The sequence below is a fragment of the Chanodichthys erythropterus genome, chromosome 11, assembly GCF_024489055.1.
Source record: "Chanodichthys erythropterus isolate Z2021 chromosome 11, ASM2448905v1, whole genome shotgun sequence".
Lineage (NCBI taxonomy): Eukaryota > Metazoa > Chordata > Actinopteri > Cypriniformes > Xenocyprididae > Chanodichthys > Chanodichthys erythropterus.
This window is the reverse complement of record NC_090231.1, coordinates 10,271,035-10,284,031: the sequence shown is the minus strand read 5'-3', so window position 1 is coordinate 10,284,031 and position 12,997 is coordinate 10,271,035. Positions and strand designations below refer to the sequence as shown.

Genomic DNA, 12,997 nt, shown 5'->3' with positions numbered 1-12,997 from the left:
CAATGAGGCTTGTGAGACTGCCTTAAAAGGCAGATTTGATTAATGTAAACTACAGTATGAGTCAATTTTAATTTGAAATGAATACAGTTAAGAATTGAATCATGCTGATCCAGGGTTTTTCCTGGGTCAAAAATGGTCTTCTTCGGTGGTGGCGGACAAACACAGTCATCCACACACAAAGTACAAAGTACCCTACCCATGCGAACTGCGAGCCCAGTACTCACCATAAATCAAAAATAAATTAAAATAAACAGTTTGTAATATTAACTTATCTTATTTTTTCATGAAATAAAAACACTCACTGTCAGGACAGATCACAAAATAATGTGCTTAGAAGTTAGAACTATTTTATATTTTTAAAAAGTCTGTAAATTTATATGTAAAAAGACAGTGAGTGACTGCTTGGAAAAGTTAGTAATAAAATTAACAAAGCAACACGTTAGAAAAAGTTGCAGATCTATTATTTTGCATTTACACTCCAAGTCGTAATGCACAGATCATACAGTATCAAACTGTTATGTTCCATCCATTTCTAGAAACTTTGCAATGTGTAGTTAATGTGTAGTTATGAAAATAAAAAGCGAGCAAAGATCGCTGCCATTATAATCACTGAAGCTGTCAATTACATTGCGAGGTGCACAAAGCTGCACTGAAAGCAATGAAGCGTTCTATGCTGTGCAATGAATTTTATATTGTCATCGTGTTTATAATTTATTGGTTATAATGAAAGGATTCACAGAACTCGCGGTAAACAAAAACTCCACTGTTTTGAGCGGTATTAGGCTGATTCTGACTAACTTAAACACATCTGATAGGCCAATGCATTCAAGCGCTCAACAGATATGTCTGTGATTGGCTACAAAGCTCAAAGATGCAAAAACACATTGTAAATAGTAACATTTGACGCGACTGCTTTGCTACCTAACAGACTGTGCTACCACCAACACTATATTTGCATTGTTGAACACCAGCTATCAGGAGGTACCGGTACTGCAGAACGGCAGTTATTTTAAATGATCAAATAAATCTCTGGCAGGACAGATTCATTTTGGCAGCCGCCTAAATATTTTAAATTCAGGAAAAACCCTGTGTGTTATGGGACTGCAGCACATTATCCAATCAAAATCAGTTTTGAGATGTCGGGGGACAAGGGAGAAAATATTTTTTTTTGAAATGTGACCAAAGTTCCTTTAAAGGGGACCTATTATGCAAAATTCACTTTTACATGGTGTCTGAACACTGATGTGTGTCCACAGTGTGTAAACAACCAGCCTATAATGATTAAAAAAAAAACAAGAAACACCCACTCCTTTTTTTATAATCTTCATAAATCAGAAGCAATGTCTGAAAATGCTCTGTTAAAGGTTTTCGCACTAAAGTGACATCCCAGTATGGGCATGCCACGCTCTGATGATGGTTACAATCTGCCCTATTAGCATAGATCCCGCCCTGAGTGAGCCGCACATAGCCCGCACATGTTTATATCCTCACTATATCACCTACTGATATAATGTTTGCACCACATAAACATTACAAATGTTCCGTTTTTGGATATAACAATGTCTCCATAGACTCCCGGCATCTGAGCCACTGAGGACACAGCGGATAAATTTAACTCATAAAGGAAATATACCTATTAGGTAAAGTCTTCTATGTTTGTGCAAATCATTTTATATAAAATATACAGCTGAACACCGCTACTGACAACTTCTGACATTTTGGCTGCATGATATTTTCCAGTTTTGATGTTGCCGGATTATTCAAAGCACCAGCTGTAAAGGCTTCAGCCTCTTCTGGAAGGGGGGCGGGGAGCAGCAGCTCATTTGCATTTAAATGTACACACATGAAAACGCCGTGTTTTTGCTCACACCCAAGGACAAGCTATAATAAAAAAATCTGTGGGGTATTTTGAGCTGAAACTTCACAGACACATTCTAGGGATACCAGAGACTTATATTACATCTTGTAAAAAGAGGCATATAGGTCTCCTAGTTATGCCCATGGCAGCTATTTTATATGTATGCAAAAGCTTCAATATAGGAAAAGACTAAAAACTCAAACTATGTGTCAAGATTATGTTTCAGTAACACGTCCAAACAAAAAATCAAATCCGACAACATTAAAATTTACAGCGTGCGAGCATGTGCATGAAAGTGTGTGAAAGAGAGACTGGTGCGTGCGAGTGTGTGTGTGAGCATTATTGTAACTTATGTAAACTACTTGACAGTTTCATGCGCTTTTTGTATTTACTAGTGTTAGTTCTAAATGCTCCTGTCGTATGCTGTGTTCGGACTTAAGTTTTGTTTGATGTTTGCTACATTCAGAAAGTGTACTTTAAAATAAAAAGAGATAAAAGACTTAAGAATAAAAAGACAATTTAAAAAATAAAAAGATATTTAAAGGGAACCCCTGGTATTAAAGGTGCCCTAGAATTAAAAATTGGATTTACCTTGGCATAGTTGAATAACAACAGTTCAGTACATGGAAATGACATACATTGAGTCTCAAACACCATTGTTTCCTCCTTCTTTTGTAAATCTCATTTGTTTAAAAGACCTCTGAAGAACAGGCGAATCTCAACATAACACCGACTGTTACGTAACAGTCGGGATCATTAATATGTACGCCCCCAATATTTGCATATGCCAGCCCATGTTCAAGCATTAGACAAGGGCAGGATGTCTGGATGTGCACAGCTGAATCATCAGACTAGGTAAGCTAGCAAGGACAACAGTGAAAAATGGCAGATGGATCAATAATAACTGACATTATCCATGATGATATCATGATATTTTTAGTGGTATTTGTAAATTGGGAGACAAGAGAAAACAGAGACAAGAGAGCCGTCGCTATTTTCATTATTAAACACCTGCAGTCTGTATAATGCACAAACACAACATGATTCTTTATAAATCTCTCCAACAGTGTGTAATGTTAGTTTTAGCCACGGATCACTATCAAACTCATTCAGAATCAAATGTAAACATCCAAATAAATACCATACTTACGTGATTAGACATGCTGCATTACGAACACTTTGTAAAGATCCATTTTGAGGGTTATATTAGCTGTGTAAACTTTGTTAATGCACTATTTAAGGCAAGCGTGAGCTCTGTGGGCTGGGGCCATCCTTAAAAATATTTTGGTTTGCAGTAACAGTAAAAAAAAAAAAAAAAAAAAAAAAAGGGTCGGTAGGTCGATCTATATATATTTTTTCAAGTTTCAATGTAAAAAAAAAAAGTAAAATTTTGGTGATTACGTAGGTATGAATTTAAACAAATTATCGTGACGTCACTGACTGGGTCTTTCACCCCGTGCCTTCGGGCGCAGCCGTGTTTCCACTGTCGGGCCTAAAGCGGGCGTGCTAGTGCGTGCCAGGGCCAGTCGCGTTTCCACTGTCACTTCCGGGGCTTGATCGTGCCTCGTCGGGGCTTCCTCGGGGCCAACGGCCCGGGTTTTTCGGCCCGCCGAATAACTTGGTCCAAAGAAGACCAGCTCGGGCTTGAGGAGGGAGTGGTTATGAGCAAAGGCGGAGTTTATCTGTGTGTGGAGACGGAGGCGCCGATGATTACATGTAGGTTACCAGCTAACACCAGCATTAAAGACTTTTAAAATCATTTTAGCTCAAAACTCACTTTCAGACAGCAGCAAGTGTTTTAAATAACTTATGTTTGTGATCCGATGTGGATTCTGATCACTAAGACTATGCGCGCTATTACCATAGTAAACATGGTAAATACGACGGCTTGAAGAAATCAGAGAAATATACGTAGGCTATCACAATCATGTAATTATTTTATCTGTCAGCACGTCTCCTCTCTCCTCGTCTTCCTAACGGGTTGAGACGAAGCGAACGTCCCGCCCATAGTGTGACATCCTTTAACTAATAATGTAAACATAGATGACGTTTTTTATTTAAAAGAAAGAACGTAGCCTTCGTTTGTATGTAGGCCTAGGCTATTCATATATTTACAATACTTACTAAAATATAATTAATATTATTTTATTGCTTTTGTATTAGTTGTTTGAAGAGTAAAAAAAAAAAAAAAGGTCGGTCTTAACGCAAGTCGGTCGGACTTAAAGCAAAAAAATATTAAAATTTGAGTCGGTCCTAAATTGACAGGGTCGGTCGGGTTACGGCAAACAAGAATATTTTTAAGGATGGCCTGGGAGCGTGAGCATTTAAAGGGGCCGCAGCCTAAATCGGCTCATAGTTAATGATGCCCCAAAATAGGCAGTTACAAAAATTAATTAAAAAAAAAAGAAAATAAATCTATGGGGTATTTTGAGCTGAAACTTCACAGACACATTCAGGGGACACCTTAGACTTATATTACATCTTTTAAAAAGACGTTCTACGGCACCTTTAAGACTTGTATGGCTTAATACAGCGTAAATTATGTCTCTTACTGAAATATGTAGTAGAAAACCCTTGAAAGATTTACGTTGTTTAAAAAATCCATGACATATTTGTACAATGGGGGGGGCGCCATTTTGTTTAGGTGCACAGTGCGCTCTATGTCGATGACATCAAATGGTTGCACTCGGTGAGCTACTGACGCTACCCTGTTGCTATTTTTACCGCAACACAACTCAGAATATAATACGATGCCAGATTTTGCTGCTTTTTGTTGTAATTTTCAGTCGATGGGCAACAAGAGAAGCGATGGAAGTCTTCACTGTTTTAATAGCGATAAGAGGAGAAAAGAATTTGAAGTTGTGAAGAATGTGGACGAATAAAACTACCTAACTGCGTCTTTGTTCTTTTCACTTTTCAGTCCTGATGTCTTTTATACTTTTCATCTTTATGTTTTGGGGCAACAGCAATCGACTAACGCATACAAATCTTAATATCCATGGGGTTCCTTTTAAAACCCGATCAGCCTTTTTAGTTTGATCCAGAGCACAAAATTAGTGAGGATGAAAACGGCAAAGACGTGCAGACGTGTGGCTATTCAAACTACTGTTGTATGATTGAAGTGTAAAAAATGTCTGATATGTCACCTGAATGCATTACACACAGTTAAACATGCTGAGAAGATGGTACTGTTTTATGCTATCGTAGATATCCCATGCACGGCACACACAAGCTTTGAGGCAGTCTGTCTCAATCAAGATGTGTTATGAGTCTCCACAACAGGCGCCAACTTATATCCATCGCCAACTGTAAGCTTTTTCAGTAGCTGTGGTCTACTATAAGCCTCGAAGGCATCAGGTCTAAAGTGAAAAGAACGAAGACGCGGATCTTTAGGAAGTTTTATTCGTCCACATTCTTCACAACTTCCCATTCTTTTCTCTTCTTGTTGCTATTAAAGCAGTGAAGAATTAAATCGCTTCTCTTGTTGCCCATCGACTGAAAATTACAACAAAAAGCAGCACAATCTGGCATCATATTATATATTATATTGTGTTGCGGTAAAAATAGCAACAGGGTAGCATCAGTATCTCAGCGAGTGCAACCATTTGACGTCATCGACATAGAACGCACTGTGCACCTAAACAAAATGGTGCCCCCCATTGTGCAAATATGTCATGGATTTTTTAAACAACGTAAATCTTTCATGGATTTTTTACTACATATTTCAGTAAGAGACATAATTTACGTTATATTAAGCCATACAAGCCTTAAAGGATTAGTCCACTTTTAAATAAACTTTTCCTGATAATTTACTCACCCCCATGTCATCCAAGATGTCCTTGTCCTTCTTTCATCAGTCGAAAAGAAATTAAAGTTTTTGATGAAAGTTTTAACCATAAATTCTCATCTTGAACTAGCTCTCTTCTTCTCTATTACAATTTCGGCAGTGTAGACACTGCTAAGTGTATTACTGCCCTCCACAGGTCAAAGTTTGAACTAATTGTTATATACTAGCATATTGCATATAAAAATTAGACCTGTGGAGGGCAGTAATACACTTAGCAGTGTCTAAACAGCTGGAATTCTAATAGAGAAGAAGAAGAGAGCTAGTTCAAGATGAGCATTTATGGTTAAAACTTATATAATTTTCAATTTTTTTCAGAAAATGAGTGATGGTTTCTCTAGATAAGACCCTTATTTCTCATCTGGGATCGTGTAGAACTATTTGAAGCTGCACTAAAACTAATTTTGACCTTCAACTGTTTGATGCCCATTGAAGTCTACTATATGGAAAAAAATCCTGGAATGTTTTCATCAAAAACTTTAATTTCTTTTCGACTGATGAAAGAAGGACAAGGACATCTTGGATGACATGGGGGTGAGTAAATTATCAGGAAAAGTTTATTTAAAAGTGGACTAATCCTTTAATACCAGTGGTTCCCTTTAAGATAAAATAAATAGCGAGTTCATATATCTGACTGCTTGTAGCTATTCATTGATAAAAATGAAGCCATGTGCAATAATATTGAAAAATGAGGATGCAACGCATCATGGAATCAAATCAAATCATTGACATGATAATAGTAATCAAACTGAATCGTGAGACCAGTGACGATTCACATCCCTAGAGCAAATGCAAGTGTGTTCAAGTGTATACAAATACACAATGCCTTCATCAAAAAGGTGATTGGCTCTTTTAACTGAAAGGCAAGAGAGCCATACTATTATGATTTCTCGTCTCCATCCTTATACTTTCTGTGAGAAGGTCTGGCTATAACAAAAGAGACAGAGGACATTATTCAAAATGTCAAGCTTCATTGGTTGGTGACAGTAGTAAACTGCCAACTGCAGTTCTAACATTCTTAAAGAAAGCATTATGTCCAAAACATTATCTCCAAAAGCTGCTATAAACTGATTGACTTCTAGCCCAATTCATTCGCTCATGTAACTATACAAAATGAATTACGACGTATCTGAGAAGACACAGCAAGACACTATAATGTGGTCAGATCACCGTTTTGTGGGTCTACCCTGTAGCCATATAAGGCTACAGGACCTGAATGAGAGCCGTTTCCACAGCGCTGATTACATGCTGATGTTCCATCTAGTAATTTATCAGTAATGACAGTGAGTCTAACGTAATGCTGTCCACCCCTTCAGATTCAACCACACCTAATCCCCTCATAGTCTAAGAACATGTGGATGCAGTTCAGTCTCTTTATATGTAGTGACTTGCATCTTTTATTTTTAACAGAACCATCCATTTGAGTTCACAGAGACTAACCATGAAAAACAAAACCATTTACAAAGATGGCAGCCATACTTTATGACTTTATAACCTGCTCTTTCACCTGTATTTTCCCTTTTGTTCTCTCTGTCAATATACTTGCCTTTGTTTGTGTATATAGAACATGGAAAATATGAAATCAAGTGTGGGAAAAGATGTTTTTATAGCAAGCAAGATAGTGAACTCAGTGAACTCTTTCCAGTATCATAAATTGTAAATATGTAATCTATCAGAATTGAAACATTTAGGTATATTCCACCACTCCAGATGAAACATTATACACCAGCACTGATTAAACGACAAGATGATACCATCTTAAAGAGGTGCATCTCAATGAGTTATAAATCCAGGAATTACTATAATCAGTCGGCTTGCCAGCCATCCTTGTAGATGACATGATGATGGATTGTTTATATCTAAGCATCTCAAAAGATTACATAACTGCAATACTATCAAGTCCTTCCAGATCAGCTTTAACTGACTGGATAATATCAGGATTACTACTTTCACATACATAAACTGCTGGCATTTAAAAAAAATGTTGTTATTCCATTGAAATGATATGCTTAGTGGAGCAAGAGGTGCTAATGGAGTAAATCACTGCAGTGAAAAACTGTGAGTCTTTGAGACTGATCAGGGTCAGCGGACCCAACAGAGATCTGTGGTACTATGGAGGACGTCCAAACACCACACCAGACCGAACAGCACAGAGCACAGTTTGAGGACTCTGCCAAGAAGACGTGATCTGTAAAACCACGCAGGAGGACAGACATTAAAGCAAGTCCACAAAAGCTACAGCGATGAGCACAAATAATGACATACAGACAGAATCACGACAGGCGAAAAGCTGTTCATTTTGTATTTAAAGGGATAGTTCACTCAAAAATAATAATTCTGTCACCATTTACTCATCTTCACAGACTTTCACCAGTGAATATAAAAGAAGGTATTTTGAAGAATGTTTAAACTATTTTTGTTCATACAATGAAATTCTGTGATGTCCAAAATAACTGACTTGAAACATGAAAATTATTACAGATTTTCATTTTTGGGTAAACTATCCCCAAAATAGTGAAATCTGGCAGTGAGAATATAGACAATTCATAAAAGCTCAGTCATTAGCACTGTGGTAAATTTCCATACCAGAGTTAAGTCAGACCAAGCGTGAATTTGCAACAGATTGTGGACGCTTGCCAGTCGAACTTTTATGCAGGCCTTTCGAATGGGATGTGGAAAAAAAAAAAGTTCACCCTCAAGATATATTTCTTAATTCTTGCAGTCAAAAATGTGTAATTATTATCTGAACCTTTTATTTGCCAACCAATATGTTGCCAAGGCTGATATATGGCATTTTGTCATTGGCAATAACGGTTTCTGTTTGGTCGATAAGTGTCAGGCTTTTATTTTGACCGTGGAGAGAATGCGCAGACACACAGGATCTCCAATTCTATGTCGTCATTAGTTAACTTTGTTTAACAGTTCTAATAAATTTTTAGACAGAAATTAAACAGTTCATAAAAAAGTATTATAGCATTTATTAGTATTATTAGCAATAAAAAGACAAACGCTATAATAATAATATAATCCAGCATTCAGCAAATACGAATTTATAACTAAAACAAGTCTTTGAATTTAATAAATAAATACTATAAAAATACTAAAAAAGACTATAATGGGATTATAGAATCAAGAATTTGCTCTCTAAAATGTATAATAAATAATTTGTCATTGATTCATTCTCAAATGATTTACTTCATAACTAGTAAATATGTAAAAATTTAATTGCAGTATGTGATATTTATGATCTTTAAATTAAAAGGTCATACAGTATGATATCAAATACTGTAATCCATCCTACTTTCTTAGATGTTGGTATCGGCCAATAAAATTCTTATATAAATCCACTAGAACTTTACAGTTGCATTAAATTACTACATTACCAATAGCAAATGCCTTAAAACAAAGCGACATTAACATTATTTGCCCAACCAGCAGCCTAGGTGACATCAACTGAAAAGCAAAGATGCTGCAGAGACATCAATTATATTTGAACAAATTTGGAATAACATGCCTCGTTAATTGTGCACAGTATGACCAAAAAGTGTATTAATAAAGCAAATAGGGCCAGTTTTGATTGAATGTTGAGTTCCTAAACCACTTGATTTAGCTAAAAACATCAGTACGCAGAGGTTAGAGGATGAGAAACAGGTGAAGGCCCTTTCTCTCACACTAAATCTGTGTTTGTAGGAACTGTAACACAAACCTGTGGTGTGGTGTCAGGTCACAGTATCAGCAAGGTGACACACTGAGTTACTGAGGACAAGGAAACCCTGTGTTAACACTTATTGGGGTGGTGTGCTTTTCAGATATGGATGTCACAATGCTGAAGAACAGAGTCACAAGCTGAATGGGCCTCAATTTAGGCTGAACACCAAGGTCTGTGAAAGTCCTATTGAAGAAAAGCCCATTCATGTGTATTAAAATAAACATCGCAATCAATAACGAAACAGCACAGTGGATGACGGATAAAATTCCCAAAGATGCAAAACTCGGTCCAAGTCATAAACATAAACACATTGTTCCAAGTCCGATTTTTTATGCAAAGCATCCTTCCCTGTGCCTGAACAAACCCATGGCAGATAATGCAAAATAATAACACATTTTCATACCTCTCCTCCTACATAGCAGGCTGAAACTCACCCACAACCTCACTAGTATGATTAACACCAATGATTCATTCCTCACACTCTTCCTCTGCTAAAACAGACACACTCTGAAGAAGAGGTTAGAGATCTCGGAGAGGGCATCCGGAGAGCTGGACAAGGATATAAAGTCCTTCGTTTTTCATTAAGCCACTTAGCGGAAAACACACACGTTAGTGCTGCCTGTATTGTATGAAGCTCAGTCAGCATTAGTCACACTGGCATGAGTTATTAATGAGCACTGAATCTGTCCTCCTCCTCCTCACTCTGAATGGCTTAATTTTCCATCCTCTGGCACTCGCACCGCAATCTGTGCCTTATCACATTGAGAGGGACAAGGCTGGCTACGTGGTCTTCCTGGTTCCCAAGTCAAATGTACTACTCACTACCTGTGGACTGATTTTCTCAGAGCAGTGGTTCTAAAGCTTTTTGACTGTCCAAAACAACATTTGAGGCCACTCACGCCCCTTTTTTATATACAGAAATTAGGAGAACATAGATAGAATTCAAATTAAAATAATAAAATTGTTCAATTTCAGAAGCTTGTGTGTGAATTAAAATAAAAGATCTTGAGTTTTAGTTGTTTTAGCTTATTTTAAAACATTTTAAGTCATCTTGAGGCCCTCTTGGATATTTGCTGAGGGTCCCGGTCCCCTGGCTGAAAACGATGGGTATAAACTCCTTGCTAACTTCAAGGGTTAGTTCACCCAAAAATTATAATAATGTCATTAATTACTCACCCTTATGCCATTCCACACCCGTAAGACCTTTGTTAATCTTCGGAACACAAATTAAAATATTTTTGTTGAAATCCGATGGCTCAGTGATAGCCAGCAATGACATTTCCTCTCTCAAGATCCATTAATGTACTAAAAACATATTTAAATCAGTTCATGTGAGTACAGTGGTTCAATATTAATATTATAAAGCAACAAGAATATTTTTGGTGCGTCAAAAAAAACAAAATAACTAATCATATAGTGATGGCCGATTTCAAAACGCTGCTTCATAAAGCTTTGGAGCGTTATGAATCTTTTGTGTCGAATCATGATTCGGATAACGTGTCAAACCGCCAAACTGCTGAAATCACGTGACTTTGGCGCTCCGAACCACTGATTCGATACGCTGATTCATTGTGCTCCGAAGCTTCCTGAAGCAGTGCTTTGAAATCAGCCATCACTAAATTAGTCGTTATTTTGTTTTTTTGGCGCACCAAAAATATTCTCGTCGCTTTATAATATTAAAATTGAACCACTGTACTCACATGAACTGATTTAAATATGTTTTTAGTACATTAATGGATCTTGAGAGATAAAATGTTATTGCTCCCTATGCAGGCCTCACGGATCCATCAGATTTCAACAAAAATATCTTAATTTGTGTTCCGAAGATGACTGAAGGTCTTACGGATGTGGATCGGCATGAACGTGAGTAATTAATGACATTATTTTCATTTTTGGGTGAACTAACCCTTTCATCTGTATTGAGCCAGTCAATTTTACTGATATAGCAGAGTACACTGATTATTAGTATGCCAATGGGATTTTCCGTTTATCCAACGAACAAAATGACTGTAAAAACACTGTTATGGCAGCCATAAAAGACCAAATTTACAACATCTACAGCGAGGAACATGAAAGTTACCTTGAAAAGCCTATCAATTAACAGTTAAGGGAAGTCATGTCGAGTCAGGGAAACTCTTCCTGAACTAACTTGATATATATTATATACACAAACACACACAGTCACCTGTCTTTCAGCTTGAGGGAAATACAATTCAACAGAAAAGCAAGAATTACGTCATTCCTAACAACAAAAACACACACATTCACACACACTAGTTTCTGTGCCGTCAGTGAAGATGTGTCTCACCTGGCTGGATGAATTCTCTATAACACCAACTCCTTGAGGCCGGGTTGACATTTTCGCCCAGGTATTCACAAAAACAGGGCCAAGGGGGGAAATATAAGTGGAAAATCGTTTTTAGTGGTTGACAAGCATTTAGAAACTTGCCGTTAGAGGCTATTCTCTGTTCTGACAGAAGTGATCAGTGTTGCTAGCTAGCTTGAACTAGCCACGCAGACAGAGATCAACAAGTTGAAGCCCAACATCAGTTCATATGTGGAAAAAAAAACTTGTATTAAAGTCTCTAGTTGAAAATAAACAGCAGGTCCTTGATGAGGATTTATGAAGTTCTTCTTGGGGAGACTAACATGGAGCTCACTAACATTTATATTTGCTTCCCAACGAAATAAGCGAGAGTTTAAAACCAATTCATATCCTCTCAGGTCTTAAAAATGACAGTCATAGAGAATGAGGAGACGAAAAGGAAATAGAAGTGTTAGGCCAACCGAAAATCGCAATTTTACCGACCTTCAAAACAATAAGTGTCAACAAAAGGTGAGAAATGCCTCAACCGTCAGTTTGAGATAGACGAAACAAACGGCGATGGACTAAACACGGATATAAATAAATAAAATGAACCGTGAGTGGTGAGAATGAAGCACCAACAGACGTATGATGGATTTCAAAAATGATCAATCCCGAGAAAAACCCTCATGATCCACGAAACCGTCTTCCGCCACTCACAGGATCCCGGTGACCAACGGTTCTTGAATGAAAGGAGATGTCTGAGGGCTCGTATCCAAAGACAAACATCCACAGTCAGGTAGTAAAATCCATGATTGGCTTCGGGGATGTGGTGAAACGGGCTTCACTGGAGGCGGATCGGTGTCGTACTGCGGCCGAGCTGCTCAAACGCTCGTGCCTGATACCGGAACAAGCGCGAGAGGCAACATGGCCGATCTCCGGAGCGAGCGGAGGGGGGGCTGAACGGGGAGGGGCGGCGGCGGCGGATCCGTGCACGGATTCTCTCTAGGCGTCAGTCGGTGCTCGCATACTGCGGTATTCGCGGTCTTAACGGCGACTGTAGACGTGGGGTGACATCATGCGGTCGTTGTTACCTTGGAGATTTTGAGATTTAGCAGATGCCTGGACACAGGAAACAGCATCTGTGTGACTGACCTGCTGTGCTATTGAATGAAAAGTGTTCAAAGAAGTGAAGAAGAGAGGCATTTTAATGTTTAAAGAACGTTTAATTTTGCTGTGATAGTATTTACAGCTAAATCATAATTTTACAACAGACATTTA

General features: G+C 37.8%; 1 protein-coding gene across 9 annotated transcripts in view; it reads right to left on the bottom strand.

Annotated features, from left to right (window-relative positions):
- Nucleotides 1-12,681, bottom strand: part of mark2b (MAP/microtubule affinity-regulating kinase 2b) — a 67,100-nt gene extending 54,419 nt beyond the window's left edge. For 6 of the 9 annotated variants that reach the window (XM_067401550.1, XM_067401552.1, XM_067401555.1 and 3 more), the window contains exon 1: nt 11,720-12,678. In XM_067401550.1, the coding sequence (XP_067257651.1) occupies nt 11,720-11,770 (51 nt within the window). In that variant the 5' untranslated portion in view covers nt 11,771-12,678. Of the gene's footprint in view, nt 1-11,719 lie in introns of all 9 variants that reach the window. The other 3 variants (XM_067401557.1, XM_067401558.1, XM_067401551.1) reach the window with 2 other exon arrangements.
- Between the last annotated feature and the right edge of the window lie 316 nt (nt 12,682-12,997).